Source organism: Toxotes jaculatrix, chromosome 23 (assembly GCF_017976425.1).
Source record: "Toxotes jaculatrix isolate fToxJac2 chromosome 23, fToxJac2.pri, whole genome shotgun sequence".
In the NCBI taxonomy this organism is placed as follows: Eukaryota; Metazoa; Chordata; class Actinopteri; family Toxotidae; genus Toxotes; species Toxotes jaculatrix.
Genome location: NC_054416.1, coordinates 11,665,885 through 11,693,046, shown reverse-complemented (window position 1 = coordinate 11,693,046; position 27,162 = coordinate 11,665,885). Strand labels below are relative to the sequence as shown.

Here is a 27,162-nt window from a genome sequence, read left to right as displayed (position 1 = left end):
AACACGCTGGGCCCACGGCTTTTTCCCTGAAAAGCTCTGAGTGCGCAAATGAGGGGGATGGCGCCCTTCTCTTCGTGTCCCCTTTCTTTTCCGTCGTCAGCCTTCTTATGCAACAAGACTTGGCTTTTGTGCAGCAGCAGCAGGACAGGACCAACAGACTGTGCTCCCGGGTCTTGTGGGCTCATTCTTCTCGTCTTCCCTCTGAGGCCACGAGAGATAGAGAGAGGTGTTCTTTTCTCTTAAGAGCTGGGCCAGTGCTACATGAGTGCTACACTGCGGCTTTATGCTGCACATCAGCAAGCATGAAAGTGGCTACAGTGCAAATGTAGACAACCTAATCAGCTGGGGCCCCAGATTCAAAGCAGAGGGGCACAGTTGTCAAACAAATTTTAAAAATTGTGTTTAGATCTATTTTTAAAGCCCAGGTGCATCTTCACTTGCATCTCTCTGTGTTTGTTTTGTATCTCTCTGTGTTTGTTTTACATCTCTTTGTTGTCATTTTGCACCCCGGTGTTAGTTGTTTTGTGTCTTATTGTGGTTGTTTGCATCACATATGTGACCCTTGTGTTTTTTGATACTAGATTTAGTTGCTCATCATTTGTAAACAGCTGTTTACTTTACTAAACAGCTGTTTACTTTACCAAACAGGGGTCTGTAAGATCCCTAAACATCAGTCAGGTGCTTTCTGAAACATCATCAGCCCAAAATCATCAATTTCTAAATATCAGGGAAATAAAATAATGTTTTAAATGTTTTTTGAACAGTGAAAGCAGAATATTAGGGATAAAGTTTGACTAGAAATATTTACTACACCTTTTGTCAGTTTTCTCCTAATAGTAGTGTTGACTTAACTATCTACTACTGCCCTCTACTGCCCAAAACCAGCATTACAACCACTAAGTGTAATTATTGTCTGCTCCACAAAGTAAAGCACATTCATAAAGGCGTTATTTGAAATAACACAAACAGCGTCACTTTAATGAAACATGTATTTCAAGCTTTGAGACTCAAATAAAGATCATCACAACGTGTTAAATACATTATTTGGACAAAAATAATGCAAAACCATTGAGTGCTACCACATAAACATTCACCTCCTATAGATCTATACATGGATTCTGTTGTCACGTCGGCTGTGTGTGTCGGGCTGTGTGTCGGGCTGTGTGACAGCCTGACCTCACAACACATTTCAGAGGCTGACAACAGAAATATGGAATAGGGATTCATGGAAAGTCAGACGTGGTGATTTCAGAAAGCACCGAGAAAAAGTGGAAATAAAGTGACAACCAAACTCCAACTGAGGGTGTGTGCGTGTGTGTTGCCTTCTATGGGAAGGGGTTATCAGGGGTGTAGTTGAAACTGGCATCCAGGAACATGGCCAGGGTTCCCAGGGTGGTGATGATGACGAACAACCAGAGGAAGAGTCGGTCCACCACCAGAGCAATGAACTGCCAATCTCCTGTCATCTGGAGGGAACACACACACACACACAAATACAAAAGCACTTAGTGTAAGCACTGAGTCAGCAATGTACTGTATGTATGCAATGACACATGAACATTGCTGGGGCATGTTTGGAGCACTCTGTGCTCAAGCACCGCAGACAGACTGAATAACAAGCTGTCTGACAGCGTGTGTCGTGTCGTGTCGTGCACATTTCTCACCGTGTCGTCCGTGTCCTGCTTCTTCAGCTGCTCGGCCATGTATGTCACAGCGGCGATGGCTGACTTCAGGTTGGGAGGGAGGATCAGACAGTAGCTGTCAGTGTTCGGGAGCCGCTGGAGCTGCACTGTGCTCTCACACCTCACAGAAAGAAAGAAAGACGAAGAACTTGTTGAAGATGGAGAGAAGGAACAGAAATGAGGAAGCAACAATACTGGCTACAATAAGACATTTAGTCTGGTTAAACCTGTGCTAAGATCTAATACTTTTAAACATGTTGTAAAACTGTTCATTTTGGGTCGTTACCAAAGAAAACGCACTCTAATCTGGTAATATCTCACCTGTCAGGACTGTCATGCTAACACTTAGACACATGTCTTCTCGTAGAAGTTAAAAAAATGCAGCTACACTCTTCACAAATACTCCACAAGCTCAGATTTATGTTGTGCATGTCATGAGTCACAGGCACAGCCTCGTTCACCTCTGCTGGAACAAACCATCCCTGACATTATCTGTCCATTGGAGGACGCACAGCACAGACGTCAGACGTCAGTGTTGTCTCTTCATAACGTACAGAATGTGTTGTGTGCCCTCTAGCTGCAGACATGCAGGACTACTGCAGGCCCCTGAGCACTGACTGACAGCAGCACACACAAACAAAGGGGTGACATTGACACAACACTGGGTCAACATTTGTAGGATGCCGTGACCTTTGAACCCCCTTCATTCTTACCCTCCCATAGCTGTTTCCCGAAAGCAAAACATGTGAGCAGAGAGGTTCTTGTAGTGCCCAGATAATATGCCTCAGCTCTGGAACTTTGCTGCTCAACCAGAATATATAAAGTTTAATGTGTATTTGAGGAATTTACAAAGTCCGTTATTACAGATTATCACTAAAATAAAAAAAATTCGGAATATTTGACCCAACAATATATAATGTCAGCAGGTCAGGTCATACTCGTGCTGCACCACAGGTTACACAGGTATAAGTAAAACATATCTTTATCTGTTCATCTGCTGTCACAGCTTTATGTTTGAATACCATGCACTTATGTCAGTCAAATCTTCAACATTGCTACAGTAACAATGTAGCATATGGAATATAGCCTGTGTTGGCATGTGTGCACATGTTGACAACCACCTGTCATGTCCTGCTGGCATGTACACACATGTATACACATGCCAACAGGACATAGCAACCCTAAGAGCACATTAGTGGATTTGTAATAGTATGATAAAGGGTTTCATTTATTCTCTGCACATGGGCAGTGACGCTCTGTGAGGAAAAGAACAATCAGGTGGTGATGTTTGTGTCTAATACTCAGCCTCAAAATACGTTTCAGCAAAAACACAGACATTACTCTGCCATGGTGCTCATCAGTGTCTCTTAGTGTCCCCTATGTCCCAGAACTTATTGTTTAGCATTCATTATTTGTTAGTTGCTGTTGGTTTCATTCTCTGTGTCTTCTTGTTAAATTCATGTCCTCATACAGGAGATGCTCGTGTGAACAGATCTGACAGATGCTCAGTCATCTGTTCATTTGCTCATGTGTCACATGCTATTACAGATACTAAGCAGCTTCACTGGCTTTGTTTTCATCCGTATGTCATCATTAGAGCATTATACTGCATCTTTATCATATGAGCACTGAAACATTGAGCTTTCGAGGATACATATACACATGTCACCTTCTGAAGAAGCCTGGCTCTGTGCCACAGTGCACCTGTCGTACTGGCACCTTCACTGCTTATCTACAGTCCACATATATAGTGCACAGTTGTACAGTGTGTGCATAGTGTTGATTATGTGCAGAACCTCCGGCACCAGAAAGAGGAAGGCGTCAGAGACAGAGTGGGAAAAGTTATCAGCGTCTCAGAAAGACGCCGTGACAACAGATGGATTGCGGGACAATAAAAACGAGTGAGCTCTTGTGTGAATGGTGTGTGTGTGTGTGTGTGTGTGTGTGTGTGTGTGTGTGTGTGTGTGTGTGTGTGTGTGTGTGTGTGTTTGTGTTTGTGTGGCCACAGCTCACAGCAGAGCTATGTGGTGCTCTACATGCTGCATGCCATCTACATACCACAGCTTGTATTCATTACCACAGACACAAGGAGCCCTTCTCACTATGACACACACAGACACACACACACACAAACAGATTTTCACACATACAAGTGAAATGCACACAGGTGGTTAATGCAAATGCGAGCATCATCAAACATCCAGAAAATTCCCGTCGACCTGCTCTGACAGAAGAACGCGAGAAAGAGAGGTGGGTGAAGGAAAGACGTCCACATGGCATGGGCTGGATGACGGTGCCCAACCGCCATCTCGTCCACATCAAAAACGCCAAAATCCTCCTCTGGTCCAATCACTCGGCACCGGTCTTCCCCTCCACTCATCTCACCCTGTCTATTCTTCACAACCCCCCCTCCACCTCCTATCTGTGGGATTACTCCCTAATGCCCAACCTAAACAGAGGCTTAGTAGCTGGCGACTGTGGATGGGGGTGTGGGGCTGCGGGCTGAATCTGATGCCTTAGGAACGGAATGAGAGGTGCCCAGCACCAGGACTGGTTCAGGGGGACTGTGGAGCTGTTTATAATGCCAGGGCTGGGCTAGCAAGGCACAGGCAAAACTGGTAGATTAACCAGAGTGAAATGTAGTTGGACAGTACACACTGAGTTTAGGCGTCAGTGAATGAAACATTGTTCCCTCTTTTTTGTTTGTCATCCTACGTTTTATGTGGTTGTATTAAATATTGTATTAAATATCTGAGGCTGAACTAAGTGCACATACTGTTACTGTCTTGACAGCTTCTTTGAGCTGCGGTGGTGATGGCTGTAATTCTGCCAAGTCTAGCACACTGTGTACTTTACTATAATAGCTGGTCTGGCATCAGATCCGACATTCACACTTTGGCACACTGTACAAAGAAGATTCATGCCTGTGCTGGCTTTTATTAACATTAATAGAAATAGCTTTCCCCTGGTGTAACGTCAGGATCAGCACATCTTGCCTTGGAAATAGGCTGAAACAGGACGGATGACCCTCACAGTCGTTTCTTCAGGTCTGTGGTTCATAACAGTCTTGACAGGTAAGACGTATGACAACTTGTGGGCAGTTTATCTCTTTCCAGAGCTTGGTTTGTGTTTAGATTCTAATCCAGTCAAGTATATTAAATTTTCTATCTGTACTAAAGTTCTGGTCTCACTCACAAGTGAATCCCTTCATTAACTATCTAAATAAATTTAATCTTTTAGAAAATAGAAAATGGATTTTGATATTATATTATGTGAAAGGCACCCTGAGAGGTTTGCTAATAAACAAACAGAACTGATGTTTAGATTTAGTATTTCTCACTGTTGTGCCTCTGTTCGATTCCTTCTCAGTAAATGTGTCCTCACCTGCCTCTCCAGGGTATGACAAGATCAGGGTTGATCTTGCGAAAGAAGTACTCTCCTCCAGGCTGCCGTCCATTGAAGCTTCGGATAGGTGTGTCGTCACCAGACTCCTCCTCCAACAGAGGCTCCTCTGGGTTTGGCCTCGTCATGCCGATGTACTTGGGCAGGAAGTGAATGAACACCTGGAAATGTAAGGTTTGGAAATCAATGAAATCAGGATTCTCAGCTCTACCGAATCCGGAACAACTGTTGAACCCCAGCCTCACCTTTCGAACCCAGTTTGGCATGATGTGTGTGCTGGGTGTCCTGTGGTGCAGATTGAGGACGACCACGCTCAGGATGACAGAGAAGGTGACCAGGATCATGGTAAACATGACGTAGTTGACAATCATTGGGATGCCGAGGGAAGTCTCAGGGACCTTGTCAGCCAGCAGCAGCATGAAGACAGTCAGGGCGATGAGGACAGAAATGGAGAGAGTCATCTTCTCTCCTGCAGACGACAGGGACAACTTGGACAGTTAATTACGACAGTGCAGATGCAAATATTACTCTGCTAGCTTCTGTTTCATGTTGACAAAGACAGAGATTTTATTACAGATCACCTGAAATCAAATTTATACGCCCGAAACATCCTGCACTTTTAATTTTTTTTTTCTTTTCCTTGAATCTGTATTTTCCACCCTGTCAGTGAAACATTATTCTGAAATCTGAAGACTGACAAAGTAGATTCCCGGGCAAAGTCACCTCCATTCAATCCATAATCCATCAATAAACAGTCCATTCCTCCAAACGCTGCTCTGCCTCATGAAGCAGTCTGTACATGTACACATGCTTCATGACATGACATTAGCCGACGTATCAAAGAGTAGCCTCACTTCCTATATCGCCTCTTGATACTGATGTGTAGTCACAATGTCAAAACATGTCAGATGTGCCGACCTGCTCCAGGAGGCAGGTAGAAGACGAATATGGCCAGCACGCTGGTGAGGATGCAGGGCATGATGATGTTGATGATGTAGAAAAGAGGCTTCCTCTGTATGATGAGATAGAAGGTGATGTCCTCATACAGGTCCTCTTTAACATTCTTCCTTGAGGGTTTGTGACAGATGGCCCATTCTCCATTCTCTGTGGAGAGAAGACAAAGGCGGTTTTCTCTTGTCACTCGACATTAGCAGATGTTCTGCAACCACACGTGTATAAACCTCCTGTTAAGATGCAGTGTTTAATCCACAAATTATTTTCAACTTCTGCTGTGCACCGTCTGGAATCAGTTAGCCAAGGCAGCTAAAGAGGACACTAAGATTACTGCAGGCACTAACCAGTGAAAGCATTCTCATCTATAACAATCTCATGGATCTCTTTGCCATCATCATCCAGAAAGTACTGCAGGTCCACCTCAGAGGCATCATAGGTGTACGAGCGGAAAACCATGCTGCAGTTCTGCCAGTCAAACGGGAAGTACGCCACCTGTGGATTGATGGTAATGCATATTTACTGTAATATCAGCTACAAAATGTCCTGTCTGGGATCCCAACACCAAATAGAGACAAATAACTAACAGAGGGATGTAAGTTTGATGGTCCATCCATGTCATGTGATCGGATTTTTACCTCTATAGAGCAGGAGCTGCGGTAGATGGCTGGGGGAAGCCAGTTGACGGTCCCATCACTGTAAACCAAGACGTTGACATACAAGGCCACGTCAAACTGACCATCGTTACTGTTGGACAAAGACAAAGTGAAAGACAAAGTCGATGTAATGTTTTCTTTTCATGTTTGATATGATCCATGTCTCTGCGTCAGATCCTCTGTTAGTTACAGTATGATGGATGATGTGGTGACCGTAGATGGACACTCACTTGTTTATGAGGTAGATGTCAGGACGCCACACCTTGTTAGGAGGAATCCTCAAAACATTAATGTTGTCATAGTCCTCCGGGTTCCATGACAACCTGTAGTCTGTCCATGCCTGGGAGGGAAGGAGGGAAGGAGGGGAGAGGTGGGGGAGGGGGGAAAGAATGTGAATAACAGCAGACAAGAAGTGAAATCATTACTCTGGTGCAGTGATGGCCTTTCACATCCTTGTTTCTCCTGCCTTCGATAGGTCATTTAAATCCCACTGATCTTGACACAGTCTCACACACCACTGTCAGAAACACTCAAGCCATCCTTAATCCTAATTGGCGAAGGCGAGGGACAAAAATGAAAGAGCGAGTCGGAGAATAACGGCGATAAAGCAAGAAATAATTTGGGGTTATAGAAAGTGACAAGTCCATTTGAGGACAGAGCGACAGAGCGGAGGAGAGAGAGGAGTCCGAGAGCAGCTCAGTGATGAAGATGAATGTTTTCGTGCTCATACCAGATTCATGAACACGTTGGTTGTCATCTCGCCGTTCTTCTCGTTCTGTCGGATAGAGAGACACAGAGAGAGAGAGAGGGGGGGGCAAACATTAATGATGCCACCATGTCTTGTGGTGCATGACAGTGCTGCTACTCTCAGTCCTGCTCTGTAGAAACTAATTGGGTATGGAGGAATGGATGAGCCTGCAGCAGCCAGGGGTTTTCTGGGTGATGGTCTGTGTGTGTGTACTGGTGGATAACACTGCATATTCTCTAAGTTAACTTCATCAAACAACTTGATGTTTAAATGGCTCAGAATAATTCATGAGGGTGCAATCACGGCTGTTTGGGTTTACCAAGCTGACAAGCTGAGAGAGGGTCATCCCAACTCGCACCATCACCCTCTCCTCCCAGTAACGAGCTGGTCTGACTTTCATGTTGTAGTTCTCAAACAGCTTCTTATGGAGTCTCCGCTCTGTTTCTGAGGCCCCTGGACGGAAGAAGAAGAAGAAGGCGAGTCACACGACACAGATATACACACAGAACAAGTGCAGCTTTAAGCCACAGCAGGTTTGTTCTCTGTGGATCAGTCAGTCAGGTCTGCAGTGGTCAGGGGTTCTGGGATGACCCATGCTAAAAATATACTGTATGCTCATGTGCACTCAGAACGAACGGACTGGTACTGGTGTTTTTTTTTTCTGATTCATATTCTATTCTATAAATATCAGAGCCATGTGGCAGAGCAGGAGAATACCATTACTGAAACAGAAATTGGTTTTCTGTTTGTTGCCAAACATTTACTCAGAGGAAAGATGGACATTAAATCTGAAGTATTATGATTAATCAGATGATTAATCTGCACGGCGACTGGTCCAAATATGTGACTAAACAACATGTGGAAAAGACAGAGAAGGACAGACAGGACATGAAAAAGAAGCAGGGCAGGTGCTGGTGGTGTACGATGGGTAGCAAAGGTGACTGAGCTAATGTAATTGATATGCAGCGGGGGAACGGGATCAAAGGGATGTATGGGATGCCAGCTCCATCAGGGACAAAAATAGAGTCTGATTAACAAACAATGATGTGTTAATATGATTCATTATATGTTCCAAAGCAGATTTTTTTGCTTTTCAAGAGGAACAAAATAAACATATTTGACAGGACATAGAATAAGGACGTGTTTTGTTTTTTTTTCAGTGGGATCTTTGCTCTCTATTTTCTGAATGTTGGTTCTTGTTTTTGGGGAAAACAGATATAAAATCAGTCTTGGTGTGAGGCTCACAGAGGAGACAGGAACACTCCATCAGAACCCCCTGTGGAGGTCACCAGCCTTGTAAAGCTTTTTGCTTTACCCACACACTCGCTGTGGGGTCAGAGGGTTAAAGTCAAAGCTCTTCAGCTGAGCCCAGATAAGAACTAGTCATCGCAAATCGATTCTAATTATGATTTTATCCCCAAAAAAGAAAAAAAAACAGAGGAATTGGAATCAATACCAATTTAACTGAATGCAGAGGAATCTGAGATGCTGGTCTGTTATCTGATTATAATATAATTATCCTCAGTGCAGCAATGCCTCGGTTCCTGAGTGTGAGCTTGTGGAAAGCATTCTGTTCAGAGCGGCTCCACAGGAAGTAGGTAGTAGTGTTCAGAGAGACAGAGGAATGGGAACACTCCACCGCAGGTCGCCAACAAGCACAGGGCAACTGTTTGTTTTCCAAGCCCGATATAGGGTCAGAGGTCAAAGTCAAAGGCAATCAGATGTTTTTGTTTTTTCATTCTCCCAGTGTCTTTCCATCTCTCTCTCCCTGTCACTGTAAAGTTTGACACGTGCTTATTTATTTAAAAGGCAATGTATTTGTGTTTGACTAGAGTTTAAAGAAAATTCTGAATATATAAATTCAGATTAAGGAAAATGCACTTCATTTGATTTCTTATATTTATTTTTGAAAACTTGATAAAAACTTAAACAGCTTCAGAGTAAAAAAAAAAAAAAAAAAATTTAAATTCAAATCCTGGTTGAAACTAGTACATTTACTGAACTGAGCACATCAGGAAATACAACCACAACACACTCCGGCAGTCATACAAACGTCCTTACCAGCGAAAGCGAGACAAAGGCTGCTGCATACGATGAGAAGCGTGTTCATTCTCGCATTAATGTTGAGCTTCATCCTCTTTTCCCCCATCATGACAGCCATGACATCTTCTTACACGTTTGTGTGCCAATACCAAGGCCCCCCACTCTCTGCTACAGCCAGGCACTTTGACCCCCCCTCACCTTCACCTGGAACCTACTGTACATGGATGAGTGTCTCCAAAAGCTCACACACGGCTTCCTCTCTCAGGGAAATAAATGCACACCTCCAGCTGGACTGCCCCTAGTTGGCACCTTCAGCGGCGCACACTGTTCGGCTAACAGCTCTCTCTCATGTCTCCTCTTTTCTTTGTGGCCATGGCTCCATGGGTGAAACCACGGCCTGATTGGGCGCGCGTGCTGGGAGTGACGAGAGGGCGGAATGTGTTTGTACTGGGAAGCCTGTGGGGGAGGCACCTGTTGGTGCTCAGCAATCTGAGGTTAGGACTGTGGGTGGGAGGAAGAGGAAGTGGAGGGGGGGCGGGATGGGGTAAAGGAATGACAGTGGGTTACGGGTTATGACAATGGAGATATTTTTGGGGGAGAGAACAAGTGGACGGGGTGGAGTGAGGACTTGATGGGGGGGGTGTGACTTTCTCTGTGGACAAAGAATGATTGGCAGTAGTTTGGAGCTGAAGTGGTTAATAGGTGGCATTTAATTGTTTCAAATATCAGACGAACTGTTACTGTGTGACTCATGGAGAGCAGTCAGTATAGCAGAAAAGGCATCGTTCAGCAGAGCAGCTCTCACATGACTTGATGTGTCTCCAAGCCATTAAAGCTAATAGATGAGTGGGAATTTAAATGAGAGACAATGGAAGACTCTGTGAGAAAAGTCCAGAATCACCAGACGTCTTCGGAGAGGTCTTACAGGAGTTTATGAGTCTGAGTGGAGAAAGTTCACCTCAGTGCTGCTGAAATTGAGCTTGAAGTGAGCTTGAGGCAAGAGAAGAATTCGATTTCAAACAGAGATGGATGTTGTTGCCATAGAAATGGCAAGAAAAGTCCTGAGACATGAAGACTACGATCGATGAGGTGAAAGCCATGGAATAAACTCTGGATCCTGCTGCTTTCTCGGATCCTCCTTGTCGTTTTTTTTTTTTAAGTTGATGTTCGTATTTCAAGGTGTCATGATCAGTTTTTCTGAACTTAGTTTGCTATTTGAACTCACTGACTGTTTGAGGACTCTTTAGTTTCTTAAGTTTTGTTAGTAGTTTCCTGTTTTATTGTGAACTCTTGTCCCTCATGTATCTGGTCTTGTTCTGCTTCCTGTCTTTGTCTAGTTTCCCACCTTCTTTGATTGTCTGCCCCGCCCTATTTGGTGTCACCTGTTACCCATTACCTTGTGTATATAAGTCTTGTTGCACTAGTCCAGTGATTTTGAGTTTAATCAAAGGACTTCACTCGTCGCCTGTCTTGGGGTTTTTGCATTTGGATCCTCTCTTCCCTCGTGTTCCTGGCTGCCCGGTCGTGACACAAGGATCATAAAGTTAGTCCGTCACACAAGATAAGAAAATATGTACCTTGTCTCTGTCTCTACTTTCCATTAACTCTTTTCTTTTGTATCTGAGGTCATCCTCTCTCCCTCATCCCAGTCAGGGTCTCCAGTGCAAAAACATAAACAGGCCATAAATCAGAGCCACGTTGAGAGTTGAGAGAAGGAGAATGTCTCTGAATTGCCCTCCTGCATGCCACCACTCCCAGTATAAATACATCAGTCAGAATGGCCCCTTTGTGTTTTAGTGCATCTGTTGAGCAGCCTGTCTTCTCAATGCTGCACTTTAATGCAAGGTCAAAGAGTGAGATAATAAGCTGAGGATAGAAATTAGCGTAATTCTGACAGGAGAGTAGCAATCACGCTGTAGCCAGTAATATTGAAGCCTATCAGCACTGTCGCCACAATGAGCTGTTGAGATTGAGTGGAGACTTTCAGCCTTCAGATGCCTCAGCTGATAGAGCTCACACTGCATGCACGCATGAGTGTATTTACACGCAGAAATATCAGGGAAGCCCACGCAACCAGTGCCAGTGCCAGTGTGTGTGTGCTTGTGTGTGCGTGAGAGGACAGTTATTAATAGCAGAGCAGGCAGGTGACGGAGTGAGGGTCGCAACTCTCACGGCAGCATTCTGACAACAGATGGAGCCTTTAATATCCTCCCCTCAGATCTTTATTTAAAAAAAATGAGAACAACAACAACAAAAAAAAATGAGAGCACAGGATTAAAAGGGCAGGTGTGCATTTGTGTCATGTAAGAGAATTGAAAAGGACATGTGGTGTGTGTGGTGTGTGTGTGTGTTTGCAAGAAAGCAAAACACTGAAAGGCACATGTCTTCGATGGGATGGGAATTCCACAGGCTATTGGTGCAGCTGGTGAATTGAGTTGGCGTGCCGTTCCTCACTCCGCACACACACACAGACACACACTCCAGTGCCGAAAATACAAAGAGGATTACTACGGGCGCATATATATCCACAAAGCATGTGCCACACTCCGGCACATTCTAACACAGGGAAATGAAAGCCATACAACGTGCTCATTATAGCATCTGGTTTGCCTTGGTGTTTATGTGATAACACCACATATATATATATCTCAAATGCTGGATCCTACTGTAGCTAACACACTAAAAATCACGGCATAAATGTATTTCTACATGTCGGGCTGGCTAACATTAGTTTAAGAGAAGTTCTTTGAGGGAAGTTCTTGAGCATTCAGCTGAGAAACCTCAAGGTGAGGTATGAGGTTAAAATCACAGTCTTTACCTTCCGTATGGTCCAAACATTAAAGTGTTGTATTAGAAATTATAGTTTGACACGACTGCAGAATATTGTCAATGTGTATTTCATCTGCATTTTCAACACTGCATTCAAATGAATGAGGGAAACATCTTAAAGGTCATTTCAGGTCTGCCAGTGTGAGAAAAGTAAATAGAAGTTTTAACTGGCACAGAAAATCATTTGGCAGTTTAATGCAGTGATTTCTTCTTCCCTCCTATTTTAGAAGCAGATGGTTCAAGACAGACAAAAGTTCCTATGCTTCATGGGGCCTTGAAGGGGTCGGTGGGTGTGTGGTTGAAGCTGGCGTCGGCGAAGATGGCCAAGGTTCCCACAGTGGTGAAGACGACGAAGATCCAGAGGAACATGCGGTCCACCACCATAGCCACGTACTGCCAGTCCTCCTTCAGCTGGACAAGGTAAACAGATGGAATGATGACAAGGAGAAAGGTAGAGGAAAGATGGATGAATGAGAGAGAGGACAAAATGAACAGAGTAGAAAAGGAAAGAAGAAGGGATGGAGGGGGGACATGGGTATAAGGGAGGAGTGGTGGTGGGAGGAGCAGAAGAAAAGACAGAAGACAAGAGAAACAAAATAATAAAGAATAGAGCTGTGATAAATCAAAAAGGACAAAAATTAAGAGACAAACTTACAGCTTCATAGTCCTTCTCAGCCTGCAGAGCCTCTGCAATATACGTGATGGCATCTATGGCCGACTTAAGCTCGTCAGGTAACGAAAGATAGGTACTGGGGCCGTCAATAAATTTTCTTAGGTCCGTACACATCCCCTCTGGCTGAAACCTGCACATCACAACACACACACACACACACACATAGTTTATCAAAGGACCATATTTTATTTTTAATGCACAAAACATTATATTGTCCATAAATCTCTGATTCTGATTCAGGAGAAATGGAGTGAGACCACATAAAGTGTCAGCACTCCAACTGAACAAATGCACACGAGCCTGTGGAATGTAGCAACGTGCGAGCAGATGTCAGTCCGCACTAATTAAAAGCTGTAAAACAGTAAAGCGTTTATGAGCCTGGCTGCACGTCTCCTTTGCACTCCTCCGTCACTCAGAGAGGAATAAAGAAAAGGTCAGAGGAGCTCCCCGGGCTCATTCTGCCAGTGTGGGACTCACCGTTCTGCATCTGCTGACTGGGCTGTTCTGGCTGAGAAACCCTTTGTGTGTGTGTATGCATATGTGTGTGTGCATGTTTCTGTGTTGACTTGTTGCCTTCGGTTACCGACCGTCAGCTGCCATGATGTGCCGGGAGTTGCTGGGGGGAAACTACAAGAAAGTTGCTGTTGGCATCTTCGTAATTTTGTCACTGCATCTGCTAACGTTAACTTAGCCGTGGTAACTACAGCTCATACCAGCAGCAAAACCCCTGAAATGAATGAACTGAGCATGTGTGGATTTGCTTATGTATTCAACTTTTCATGTGTAAGTAGGGGAATGTGTTATATCCTCTTTCAAAAGTCATGTAGCAGCAGCTTCTGAGGAAACACAAAGCGTTACCCATCAGCAGTTTCTGCTGATTTTCCCTGCTGCATTTCTATGCATAGTACAGCGCAGCGTGTCCTTGAGCAATGACACATGGATTTCCACTGGCTGCTTCCAGTAGAGAGACATACCCAGAGGTCTAATACTCCCTATAACCTTAAGTAGTGATGCAGCACGACTCTCCCAGCAAGACATCGCAGTGAAATTGTTTTTCCTGAGGAACTGCATTGTCTCTGAAATCAAAGGATAATAGTGGTTTATCCCAACATGGGTCTTTCTTTGAGGTGTTAGTCGTCATTTCTGTTGGTTGTGATAACACCATCATCACCGAAGTATGAGCTGAGGTCTCAGAACTTTGTGACATTGCTACAAGTGCAGGGGGGCAAGAAACGTAAGCAGACAGATGATCGCACAGGTTGTAAACAAGATCAGCCAGATGACCTAAACTGTATTATAGGGAGATCCAGCTGAAACTTGGCACACCTGGTCTCTGTAATAATCCCTCACTGTACAGAAAAAACTCCTAACCACTAAGAAAACTAAGACAATGATGAGATTTCTGGGCATATTACATATAAAAAAGGATATTAAGTGTGTACTTGCATATCTTTTATGTAGGATCATGATAAACAATTGTAAGCAGGAGATAACGTGCATGTATTCTGCATTCTGAGCAGTAAATACCCTTTAACAAAGTTGGTAAAACTTAAACTTAACTCATCTCCTGTTGGTTCTCGTGACCTTGTCCAAACAAACAGAAATTAGCATTATCCTCCTTGCAGAACAGCTGCACTCTGCCTTTTCCAGACATCTGTTTACTATATGAAACACCTCAAATATTAAACACCTCCTCTACATTCATTTTCAGAACCTTTGACAAAACAAATCCTGGTTCAAAATGAGTTGTGGGTCAGGAAGCTCAACACCAGAGGGCAGTGTGGCACCATGTCTATAAGGAAGAAGTGAACTGTGTAGTGTAACCTGGCAGGCAGGGCAGAGAGCTGCTTGGTATTCGACGCAGGAATTTGGGGATTTACAATGCAGTGCTGCTATCGCTGCTCCTCCTGTGAGTGTGGCAGGTGAGGAGGCTGTGACCTGAGAGAGGTGGAGCCTCATCAGATGGAGAGAGAGAGAGAGAGATGAGAGAGGGAGGGAAAGAGAGGGGGAGAGACGCAATTTGGCCCCCGTAACCCCCTCCTCCCCTCTCCCTCCTCCGTGGCTCAAAGTAGCACTTCATCAGCGAGAAGTAAATGACTATTCAGGAGACTAATTCAACTAAAACTGGCTGCGTCTGGTGCCAAGACATGCACTAAACCCAATTAAGAAAGTGTGTGTGTATGTGTGGTCTCAGGAGAGATAATGCTGTATCATCAAATTGCTCTAATCAAGCCCCACCCCCCCAATTCCTGTGTCACCCGTTCTTCCACCTAGACATGCAGCATCCTGCTCTAATGTGTCAGAGTCGATTTGCACGGGTCATTATTATTTTAGCAACGATTCTCTGCCGCCTCTCTTCCCCTCCAGACATTTTTAAGTTCTCACAGGAGGTGAAGGATAGATAGGGAGGGGCAGCTACACACTGTGAGGAAGATTTTTTGGGGGGTGTATTTATAGAGCAGCAGGGAGGCAGGCTAGTTAAGGATGTCACACTGCAGCTTGCTCCCAGTTACTACCAAGTCCACCAGACCAAGGTCACCTATTTCCTTGCGCACAAAGCACAGAGACCAGGAGTTAGACTGATAGAACAGTTTGTTGCCAGTGTGTGTGCCAACATGGGCCCAGATCCAGCTCCTTAAACAACAGCTTCAGGGGCAGTGCTCTGTAAAACCTTTGATGAAACTCATCAGTCTGGGTTTCACGGGAGGTGTTAAAGGTCTAAAAGCTTTTTTCATGCACTTTAAAAAAAAACAGCTCTGTTCTGCATGTCTGCTTTTGTATGATACACCCAAAATTTTAAATACTGAACAACAGCTCAAAACCTTGCATCAAACTAGATTCATTCTAAAGTATCATTTGATTAAGTTCAAATCACTTTCCCACTCTAAAACTAGCTTTTATGTCTCATATGACCTGTTCCCTGATCGGTTCTTACCTTGCAACTGCTCCTGAAGTGATGATAACTTTATTTGACAGCATTTTGGCAGCAAGCACAGCTTTTACCACAAGTTAATAACAAAAAAAAAAAGGACACTGTGATATTTCCATACAGGCCACGAAATATATGTGACAGTGACTTTTTAGAAGTTACTTAAGCATGTTTGCAGCTTGTGGCAGAGTAATGCATCAAGTAAAAACACCTGAACACATCACCTCAGCATCTAGATGATAAGATACAGGTATGAGGAGAACAGCTGTGTGTAATTGCTTCCTAAAAAAAATCTGTCTGTCCATATCTGAGTCAACAGCTATGCCTGGTAAAGTTTAATACTATAGAATGAGAGCTTACTGCCACAGGACAAATGCAAGCTGTGGGAAAAACAGGAAGTGCCGGGCAGCTGATGTCAAAGATAACCTGCTACACGGATTTAAACTTGAAATTCTATGAATACTAAACACAGGACGTGATAGATAAACTGTTGGTGCTATCTAACACACTTTGGAGTGTACTTTTAATGTGTTTTTAATCACTCCAACTGTAAGAAGTTATTTCTTTTACATACGACCCATGGCAAAGAGTCAGATATGGACTATGTATCATAAAGAGATGTAAGCTATTATTTGTAGAGCTCCTCCATAGGCTGAGGTTAAGTATCATGCTTGAAAATGAAAAGTTTTTTGTTAGTTTTTTTTTCATCTGAATGCAATACCTGTTGGGCTTAGGGAACAGGACGGAGGAGTCTGGTTTCCGGATGAAGTACTCATCAGCCACTTTGCTGATGGCGAGCTTCTTCTTCTCTCGACGGGGCATGCTCTCCAGGGACAAGGGGGTCTCCACTTTTGGCCGCAGCATGCCGAGATAAGGAGGCAGCGTGTGGATGAAGATCTAGGAAAGGAGCAGCAGAGTTACCTCCACAGTTTACAGTGAGGTCAGTTTCTTTTTTTTTTTTTTTTTTACACGTCTCCTGAATTGATGCAAGTAGAGAAACTGGAAATCAGAAATGTCGAAATACCCATTCATGGATATTTCTTTGCCTGAAAACCACATTAGGAAACAAGGAGGTTGTTTAACTGCACTTTCCGCTCTCAGTCAATAGCTCGTCAGCTCACACAGACCTCCCAAATCCATCGCTTCTCCTGGTATTAAAAATCCATTTGTTTGGATTCTTGTTTCGTGATTTATGGGACAGCTGAAATGCTCTTGCCCTGTATTTGCCTATTAAGGGTGAGAAATGACTCAGAATGTTGAATTTAGCGGTGAGATAACCTTTGAGAACAGTTGCTGCTGAATGATGTGGGTGGGGAAACCAAATGGGTAACGCTTTTCAATTCCTCAACGTCTACTCTCAAGGTCTCCTTGAGCAAAGAACACAAACTCTCCCTCGTAAAGGACTACAGTTGTACTAGGCAACTACGAGATTTGTGTAATTAAAATTAAAATAAATGTTTGTTAAAACCTCTTCTTTTTACATAACCATCAGACTCAGAACTTCCTCTCTAAAGGATATCAAAGGACTCGCTGATAAAACATCAAATCACTGGGCCAAATGTCTGTCTTGATCAGTATCATGAATGCTGTAAATGGCTTCTTTATCTGCACTTTGAAGAGCTTTGATATCCATCTTTTGAAAAATTTTTTTTTCTTGGATTTCCTCTATCGACAGATGGATAAATAACAGCCCACTGGCAAGGGAACATGCTGTAGCTGCAACAGTGACTGTAGCATGAAGTGAAACATCTTGGCATAAAATTGGTGGCTTTAATAGGGATTTTGAATGAATTCAGAAGCAGATAAGTCTTTTTCCTTTTATGACCTCTTCTGACCTGTTCTATTTGCCATAGACTGTCCTCTGTGTGGGACAACCTGTGTGAGACAATTTGAGAGGAACCACAAAGGGAGGTGATGATAGTTTTGTCACTGCGAGTGACCCCCTTCATATTACACATTGTCATTTTATCCATTGTTAGAATAAAAATAAGTTGTGCACCTTTAAGAAACTACAGCACAGTGTTACTAGACATCCTCGGGTCAAGAAGAAGATAAATACATGCCTGAATATCCGTACATTTCCCACAGCTAATGTTCTGTGCACTAATCTTGTCTTTCCACACTGACACTGATCGTCTGAGGAGCAGGAGTGAAAAGAAGCAGAACCTATAAAGTTCCTTTCCCCATCAATCCAGTACCAAGCGGTTCAGTTCCACCAAACCTTGTAAAAAAATCACCTGAATGTGTGTGAGCTGTTACCTGAAAGCGCGACAGAGCTCGGAGCTAAGTGTAGAGCTGCCTGTAATTAGCTTCACATAATGTGCAGCGAGGGCAACAGCCACTGATGGAGGTTAATGGTATAACATGACGTTCAGGTTGTTGAGGACTGTGTCGACTTAATTCAGTGGACTGCCTGAACCTACGCCTCCATTACCAAATTAACACAGATATTAACATTACTTTAATCATTTCAAGTCCACAGTTTACTACTGTGATGGAATGATAATGTATGTTTTGGCTTAATTTTAATTAATTTTAGACTTATATACATGTTTTTGGGTAGATTCACGTCCCGCTGAGGGGCAAGACATGAGGACCTCACCTTACGGACCCACATGGGCATCAGGTGGGTGTTGGGGGAGCGGTGATGCAGGTTGAGGACGACCACGCTGAGGATGACGGAGAAGGTGACCAGGATCATGGTGAACATGATGTAGTTGACGATGATGGGGACGCCCAGTGAAGTCTCAGGGATCTTATCAGCCAGCAGCAGCAGGAAGACGGTGAGGGTCAGCAGGACATTGATGGACAGACCCATCTTCTCACCTGGTAGGGACCAAAAACAACTATGGTTTAATTAACTCGCATTATCTTGTTATTTAGGAGAGTAACAATTACATCCTGCTCCTTTGGACCTGTCTTCAGGCTCATCGAGTTTCACCAGGACAAGATTTGTTTCTTCCTTCAACAGGGTGAGCTCTACTATTTTAGCAGCATCTAGCCTGTGTAATTCACCTCTAATGACTCTAATGGAAAATTCATCTCCCATTCTAAGTGAAGCCAAATGGACAATAAAGCAAGGCCTCCCCGGTGTACTCAGTTATCACTTACAAACTGTAAGCGATTACTCCGATTTGTTAGAGTTTGCAGACAATGAGAAGCTAATTAGAGCAGTTCATGTTCATTCAGTGACACACTGTGTCACACTGTATCACCAGAAAGCAGAAAGTCCATGTCCAAGCTCTGTCTTGGTTGACAGGTGATCTCTAGAAAAAGCAGTGCATAAAATTATATATATAAAAAATATCAGATTACTACTTAAATATCCTTGACTTGTCTCTGTATGAGGGGAGAGGGGGGATCGTAGTTTATGAGCATGCATGTCTTCAGATTGTGCAGGAGTGCAGACCTTGAGATGTCCAACAAGCAGAGACTAGAAAAGATGAAAAAAAAAAAAAAAAAAAGACAGCACAGGGGCGTGGGAAAACTTTATACACACACATGAACATGCAACCTGCAGCTTTTCTGTGTGTCCTTGTGTTATGCACTTAAATGAGTCATTAAACATGGTCATGCTGTGTGGATCTTATAGGAGGCCATGTCTGAACCTGAATTCACTCTCATGGAAGACACGGCTCAGCTAAGGAAGAAAAATGTCAACCAGCTCCTTCTTTGGACGGTCTCAGACAATATGACAGGTAAGACACGATCTACGACCAGTCTGTTGAAGGGGGTGGGGGTGAGGGGTCGTGCTCTCCAACAAGTCCTCGTCAAATGCAGGAGAAAAAAAAAGCAGCAATTGGCCTTGGATTCAAAGGAAAGATGAAGACAGGAGAGTGTGGACAACAACCTTCTGTGGTGCAGTAGCCTAAACCTTGATGACTTGATGAATCAGTGTAAACCAGACTGTTAGAGAAGCCGTTTTCAAAAGTACAGTGAATAAAGCAGAGTGTCAGGTTGTTTACTCTCAGCAGTTGGTGGGCTGATTTCTACTGTTTTAATTTTTTGAGGTTATCGATTCCGCCGTGCTCCAGGAAACAACTATCTCATCTGAGCTCCAATCTATTTGTTGCAGTAATTGGAGAAGTGTTTGACTGCCCAGATTTAAACAGACTAAACCCTAACCAAAGCTGCATCAAGCTGGAAACTGTGTGCATTGCTGTCATAAAGTAAAGCTAACTGACCCTCAGTCGTCTTTACCTCTCGCTCATAGTAAACTGGTTTGTATGTATTACTCTGTTTTGCTGGTATACCTGCATCAGGAGGCAGGTAGAAGTTAAAGATGGCGATGATGGTGATGAGAATACAGGGGAGGATGATGTTCAGGACGTAGTACAGAGGCTTCCTCTCAATGATCAGGTAGAAGATCATGTCCTCGTACAGATCATCGTTCATGCTCTTCCTGCTCGGCTTGTGTCTGATGTGCCACTCGCCGCCCTCTGAAGGAGAAACAGTCACATGTACAAAATATTTAGATTCAGATCAGCAAACTTAGCATTGGAAGTTTAACTTTTTAATTAGTTTAAAAATAGTTTTTGTTGTCAGTCGTCTGTCGTGTCGTTTAACTTTTCCCTTTATTTCAAAAAGGTCAAAAGGCCAAATCCTCACCACTAAAAGACTCGTCCAGTTGGATCTCCCGTATCTCGTTGCCTCTTGAGTCCAGTGCATACTGCAGGTCGATCTCTGTCGAGTCGTAGGTGTAAGAGCGGAACTGCATGGTGCAGTTCTGCCAGTCAAACGGGAAATATGTTACCTGGACAGAGGAAGAGGGACATAAAAAGAGCCAGAGAGGAAGAGCAAGCTCAGTAGGAAATGAACGGAAATCACAATAGCAGAAGAAGAACAGTGTCTTCAGGTTTAAAGTTTGCGTTTGTGTATGCGTGTTGTTGTTCACCTTAACTCCACAGGAGCTGCAGTATAGTGCAGGGGGCGTCCAGGTTACTCTGCCATTACTATACGCCTGAACATGGACATGCAAGGCCACGTCAAACACCCCATCATTACTGCAAACAGAGATCAGGAAAACAATTAAAAGCTTTTCGGAATGAATTATCTTCAACCTTTTATTGACAGTTTTGCAAATTTATCTTCACCTCGTGTTTATATAAAATCCTGTTTAATTTACATCAGAAAAGCGACAGGGCACAGCTCTGGTCCGAGTGAGCAGAATCTGAGGAACCATGTCTCGTACGTCTGATTATTGCAGTCACACTGTTCCTCCTATTCTCTCACCACAGCGACAGAGCACAGCAACGTTTGGCTGCAGCCCCGTTCTGCAAGACCCTACTAAAACATTTTAATTGACATGAATAAAAGGGAGGAACTGGAAACATTTCACAGGACGCTTCTAAGTGCGGCACTTATGTTGGATGTATACAGAGCTGTTGTGGCCATTAAGCTCATAACACGATACACAACAAAGACATCCAGACAATTAGACACAGATTTAGCCTTCTGTCAGGGCGCAGTGTTTGGCTTTTATGGCTCTGGTAATTTAACAGAGAGAAGCTTGTGTCCTTTAAGTCGTCCCCCTACTAAAAACCCTGTCCCTGTGAAGGTGCTGCTGCTGCTGCTAAAATGACCAGAATTGATCAATCACACCCACACACACACATACATAGAAGGGTATACATGCTTTTGCATTTGTGGGTGCGTGGTTCCAAAGGAACGCCTTCCGAGCTGAAGTAACTGAGCAGCGCCATCAGCTCGGTTATTAGGGAGCCATGCTGCTTAATTGCCTATAAAGTGTTGATGAATGAAGCAGTGGGGAAATATACAGTGGTGTTGTTTGGGGGGGAGGGGGGGGGGGGGGGGGGGGGGGGGGGGGGTACTGTACATGTGTGGGGCAGCAGGCCTGTGCTAACTTGTCTTCGACATCACCTCTTCTCACAATCAAAAGAATAAATACTTATAAGAGTAGATTATGACCTTGAGTGGAGGTGTAAGGAGCGGGCTCAATGTTGATTATATAACTAGCAGGCGAGAATTAAAGCTGACAATCACAGCTAGCTGTGTAACGGGAGCAGTGGAACAAGCAGGGTGGATCTACATCGACTCTGACTCAGTTAATAGACAGACACGACCTTAACTCTGAGTCAGTGGAAGGAAACAGGAAGTATTTTTGGCAATAATTAAAGCAGAGCCCAAGTTTTTCCTCAAATTAAAAAGAAAACAAACAAACAAAAAACACAAATGGTTGAAAGTGACGAAATGGTTTCTCTTCTGTTTGCTGCTGATTAATTAATGTCTCTGTGAGTGCAGTGCTCATGCTTACTTATTGATGAGGACAATGTCAGGCAGCCAAACCTTCCCAGAGGGGATACGCAACACCTCAATCCCATCGTGCTCCTTGGGTTTCCATGACAACCGATGATCTGTCCATTCCTGTTTGAAAAAACATTTTTTATTTTTAAATGTTTGCGTGTTTATGTATGCAGGGATGTGGAAATTACACACGCGTACATAAAAAGGGCAGAGACAAGACGGAAACAGCTAAAGACAGAGGGGTAGACTCTGAATTATAAAAGCATTTTGTCATTTCACCGGTTTCTTTTTCTTTTTTTTTCCACTGCTGTAATTAGATTCCACAGTGAGGTTTTCCCTGAGCATTTGTCGTAGCATAATAAAACAACATTTGCATAATTTTCATCTCGCATTTACTCTACTGTATTGCTGTGACAACTCCAAGTGCTCTCGCTTGGTTGTTTGTGTAGTGTATTGGCTCTGAGCTGTACATGAAGAAGGAGGTCTTATGTTAATAAACTTATTTCCACTGGAGCTGCAGTCACGGCTGAGTTGGTCCAAATGATGAGAAATATTAAGAGGTTGTTCACTTGCAGTGCTGTGTGTTAATGAAGTGTACAGGGTTTCCCCATCATGTAACACTACAGTGTTTTTGTGTGTCTCGCAAACAAACACCATTTATTGAGAGCTGGTAAGGCTTAAAATTTCCAGAGGTGCTGACATAAACAGACTTACCAGATTCATGACAACAACTGTGCTCATTTCTTCATTCTTCATATTCTGAAGAGAGAATACAAGAAAGTATCTGTGTTACTGCTGCTGCTTCTCAGAATCATAGCTAACATTAGCACAGTGCTTATTACAATCAACTCAGTAGCAGCTACAAGTGTCTGTGAAGATTATACATACATGTTCATACAGTACATACACAACTCTCACAATACAGTATGATAGGGTGACTGATCTCTGCCCTCGTCACTTCTGTTGTAGAGATCTGGGAAATTGGTTGTCACCTGTTACCTATTACTTTGTGTATATAAGTCTCATCTCGAGTTTGCATCTGTCTTGTCTCTGTTCATTCCTGTAGAGTTCCTGTTTCCCTGCCCATGTTGTCCCCCTGGTTTTGTCTCCTTAGTGTATCCCAGTGTCTGCCTCTGGATTTTCCTGTGCACCCAGTTTGCTTGAGTAAGGACATTTATATTTTTCATTTAGTTTTGTTTCTTGAGTCTTTTTCTCAATGTTTGAATGGTTTTTAGTTGTTTAGTTGTTAGTAGCTGTTTTGTTTTCTGGCCGTGGACTCTTCCAGTGATTTTGAGTTTAATTAAAAGACTGTTAGTTACTTATCTGCCTGTCCTGGACTTTTTGCATTTGGATCCTCTCTTCCCTTGTGTTCCTGTCCAACCTTGACAACTGTATGTAAACATAGTTTCAGTGCTGCTGTTGGACATCTATGATCGTAAAACAGCTGATAGTCATTTGAGATAGGGGCTGGTAGGCAGCAATGGGCACAAACCAGTTAATACCAGGACAGAGTTCATGATGTAGGCTTTGGTAAAGGTGTTTGCAAGTGTAAGTATCCACTGTGTGCTATGAAAGTGTGTGTGCGCACATGTGCGTGCATGTGTGTGTGTGCATGTGTGAGCATGTGATTGTCTATCCAGCTGGAAGGCAGAGCGTCCCTGAGCCGGGACTGCTATTTAAAACGCTGGGAGGAATGTCAGGGAGACAGCTGGGACAGACACAGAGAAGGGGTGGGGGGGAGCAAGAGACCATCTCTCTCTCTCTCTCTCTCTCTCTCTCTCTCTCTCTCTCTCTCATTCTCACTCAATCACACAAACACCTACCTCATCACTGACCTATCACTTACTGATACTTCCTGTAACTGTTTGAATTTACCTCACAGCAGTTATCCAGCTGACTAGTTCTGGGCAGGTGGGGGACTGTGCATCCAAGTGGGTCAGTTTTCAAGATCATTACACTCCAGGACTTATGAACCCCATGTGACTTCCTCTTCAGAGTGCGATTGACCTTGAGCCCACTGTAGATGTGTATGTGAATGTGACACTGTGTGCATGTGTTATATGTGTGTACGCATGCTACAGAGAAAGGAGCCAAGGAGAAATTAAGGAACAGATAAAGCGACGTGGTGTGTTTAATTCTGTACTCGCTTTTTACCTTTTTATGCGGTCACACGGGCAGAAACCCTGTTGGGCCAAGCTGCTAAAACACTGGTCTGTAGCATGGATGAATAAAAATACAGCACTTCACATCAGTAGCATGACTCTCTGTGGCTCTTTGACTCAGCGGGCCAGCGAGCACTGAATTCAGAACCAGATGGCACTCTGGTTATTATACACACAGTTTTGAATACAAAAGCCTTAGCACTACATTTATAGGTACAGCACTTTGTTATCCTGTCATGCGTGATTATAAGGGTATGTGGTCCTCAGCATGGGTAGCAGGCACTACTTAAAACTTTAATAGAATAATCTGTCAAGTCTGTGTAAATCAGACTTGATTTTTAAGGATATTTATCAGAAGCAAAGCTGCTCTTGTTTTTTTTTTAATTTCTGGCTAAGTGACAGAAGATGGAAGCCCAGTAAAATAAAAGTCCAGGGATAAGAGAGCAGGGGTATTTCAGATACAGGTATCCCAGGAGATTCTGTGACTTACTGTGCCATTTCCTATTTTAAAGCACAAGTTAAGCATTTTGGAAAATATCCTTATTTGCTCTCGGCACTACACCATATAACACATATCTAGTTTGTTTAGTCTGTTTTTAAAAAGAACAACAATTCTAATCTAATAGTGGGATGTTCATCAAATGCCATCAAAATTGACAGTGTCTTTCTTTTTCCTCTTCTTGGTCTCTGCAACTTTTTATCTGTCTGTAATTTTCTGAGCATGTGCGGTCACGCACTGTATATGTTTTTGTGAAAAGTGTCCCTCACCAGTCCAACGAAGGAGGAGAGGATCATACCCACGCGGACCACCACCCTCTCCTCAGGGCTGGATGCTGGTCGGACCTTATGGTTGTAGTTGGTGAAGAGCTTCTTCATCAGAGTCTGCTCCATTTCAGAGGCACCTGAGTGACACATAGATCGGGCAGCAAAGAAAAACAGCAGCCGAATTAGGCTCATGCATGAATGCAGATGCATCCTCGTCTGCTTTCATCATCTGAGCAAGCCGCATATGATGACCCACAGTCGTGTTTTGTTGTCAGGTGACCTCTAGCAGCCCCAGGAATAATGACGGGAACGAAGGAGGTGATATAAATCAGTGATATAAATGTCTGCAAAGCTGTGAACTTCCCCAAAAACCCAAATGCTCGCATTCCACTGCAGTTTTTATACAGCACTCCCGCTGTATTTCCAGCCATTTCCTCCTCAGTTTTGGAAGGTTAGAAGCATTTATAATCAGCAGCTCTGGTGACGCAGCATTCATCACGTTTGGCATAGCTGTGGCCCCAGCAGGATCTGACCTGACAGGAATAAATGACAACGATCACCCAGCAAGGCACCCCCATTAGCAAGGCACAGGGATGCATGGCTGCCGATGGCCCAGAATGGGAGTGGAGTGGTTGTGGAAAGCTGGATATTAGCATTTTCTTCTCTCTGCCTGGTTCAGATGACTTGGTAAATAAGTCAAACCAAAATACAAGACCGGTGAGATCAGATGAGGTGAGGCAATGAGGAAGGCTAGTGTTAAAGGTGCTTGTGATCAATATGGCTGAAGGCAGGAAAATACAGAGGCAAATTTAAGATTAGCTCTGAATTCTCTTTGATAAATGAAAGAAGAGGAGTTTATAAATCCTCCTCTTTAAGGCCTCCTATTTATGTGCTCTCAGCTGTTTTCCCACATGATAACTTGCACTTGCTGATAAGAGATGAACATGATTTGAAAAGTGACAGTGACATCAGTAAAGTTCAGGATGAATCACCTTTCTTCATCTTTCTGCTCAGGGCACGGCTCTGGGGCTAGCAGTGCCGGTTTGTTGATTGGTCACTCTGCTGCTTTGATTCAGACTGAAATATCTCAACAATATCTAATGGACTGACATAAAATTGTGGTCATCAGAGAGTAAATCCTAACTAGCACCACCATGAGGTTCACATTTATGGTTTCGATTGAAGCATCTTGACAAGTGCTATGTTCTCTAGGTGAAAGGCCTAACTTAACACTAAAACAACATGAGAGAGAGAGAGAGAGAGAAAGACCTGTACTGTCGAGTACTATGGATGCTTAGCCAATGTCTGCGCTTTCCCCAATGACAATATTACTATGGTACACTTTTAATATTCCCACAGGAACACTGTGTCCCAAAGACACATTAATATTTCAATATTTCTTTGTTCGCTTCCAGAGTTAATCTGGTATTTACTGGTGAGTTTCTAGTGAACATGAGGTTATTATTTTTCTATATGTAGAAGACTACATGTGATATTAGTGTTGAAGCTACATAAGAAGTATTACATTACTACTGCAGTGCTATTACACGGGTATATTGTGTCAGCTTGCGGCTTACCTCCCAATGTGCTCAGGCTGCATAAGCAACATGCCAGCAGGAGCAGATCCAGGCTTTTCATGGTGACCTCCAAAACCAAAAAAAAAACAAAAACAACAGACTTCAAACCTCTGTAGAACAGATCCTCAGTGGGTTAATCCAACTTCTTAAACTTCCTTTTCTTTCCTTCTTTTTCTTTTCCAACACGGCTCACTGGAAGTCTTCAGCGTGGGTTTTGGTTTGGTCAGTTTGGACTGTTGTTGTCTGTCAGTCAGGCCAGCCTGGCCAACTGCTGTCTGCTCCAATTACCTCCTGTAGGGAAAGGAGGGCGTGTGTGTGTGTGTGTGTCACTGCTCACCCCCACAGCCACTGTGAACCACGCATGACTCTGCCCATTGGGTCTCAAACTGTGTCCGAGGTACTAATGGAGTTCTTGTGGAGATTTCCATGGGGGGCCACAAGAAAAAGAGTGAAGGTTAAATTTCATTAATATTACACTGGA

At 43.6% G+C, this 27,162-nt stretch overlaps 2 protein-coding genes across 2 annotated transcripts; both read right to left on the bottom strand.

The window, feature by feature from the left end:
• Positions 1 to 1,313: 1,313 nt before the first annotated feature.
• chrnb1l (cholinergic receptor, nicotinic, beta 1 (muscle) like) lies at positions 1,314 to 9,600 on the bottom strand. The gene is made up of 11 exons (XM_041031147.1): positions 9,501 to 9,600; positions 7,759 to 7,892; positions 7,422 to 7,466; positions 6,922 to 7,031; positions 6,674 to 6,782; positions 6,383 to 6,530; positions 6,003 to 6,188; positions 5,330 to 5,553; positions 5,067 to 5,245; positions 1,665 to 1,803; positions 1,314 to 1,466 (listed from the first exon to the last, which is right to left on the bottom strand). The coding sequence occupies exons 1-11, from the start codon at positions 9,598 to 9,600 to the stop codon at positions 1,326 to 1,328; spliced, it is 1,515 nt and encodes a 504-aa protein (XP_040887081.1). The 3' UTR covers positions 1,314 to 1,325.
• A 2,101-nt stretch (positions 9,601 to 11,701) lies between these two features.
• chrnb1 (cholinergic receptor, nicotinic, beta 1 (muscle)) lies at positions 11,702 to 26,934 on the bottom strand. Its single transcript, XM_041031894.1, has 11 exons — positions 26,682 to 26,934; positions 25,108 to 25,241; positions 22,892 to 22,936; positions 22,188 to 22,297; positions 20,808 to 20,916; positions 20,522 to 20,666; positions 20,167 to 20,352; positions 18,516 to 18,739; positions 16,635 to 16,810; positions 12,967 to 13,114; positions 11,702 to 12,722 (listed from the first exon to the last, which is right to left on the bottom strand). The coding sequence occupies exons 1-11, from the start codon at positions 26,740 to 26,742 to the stop codon at positions 12,576 to 12,578; spliced, it is 1,485 nt and encodes a 494-aa protein (XP_040887828.1). The 5' UTR covers positions 26,743 to 26,934; the 3' UTR covers positions 11,702 to 12,575.
• Positions 26,935 to 27,162: the final 228 nt, after the last annotated feature.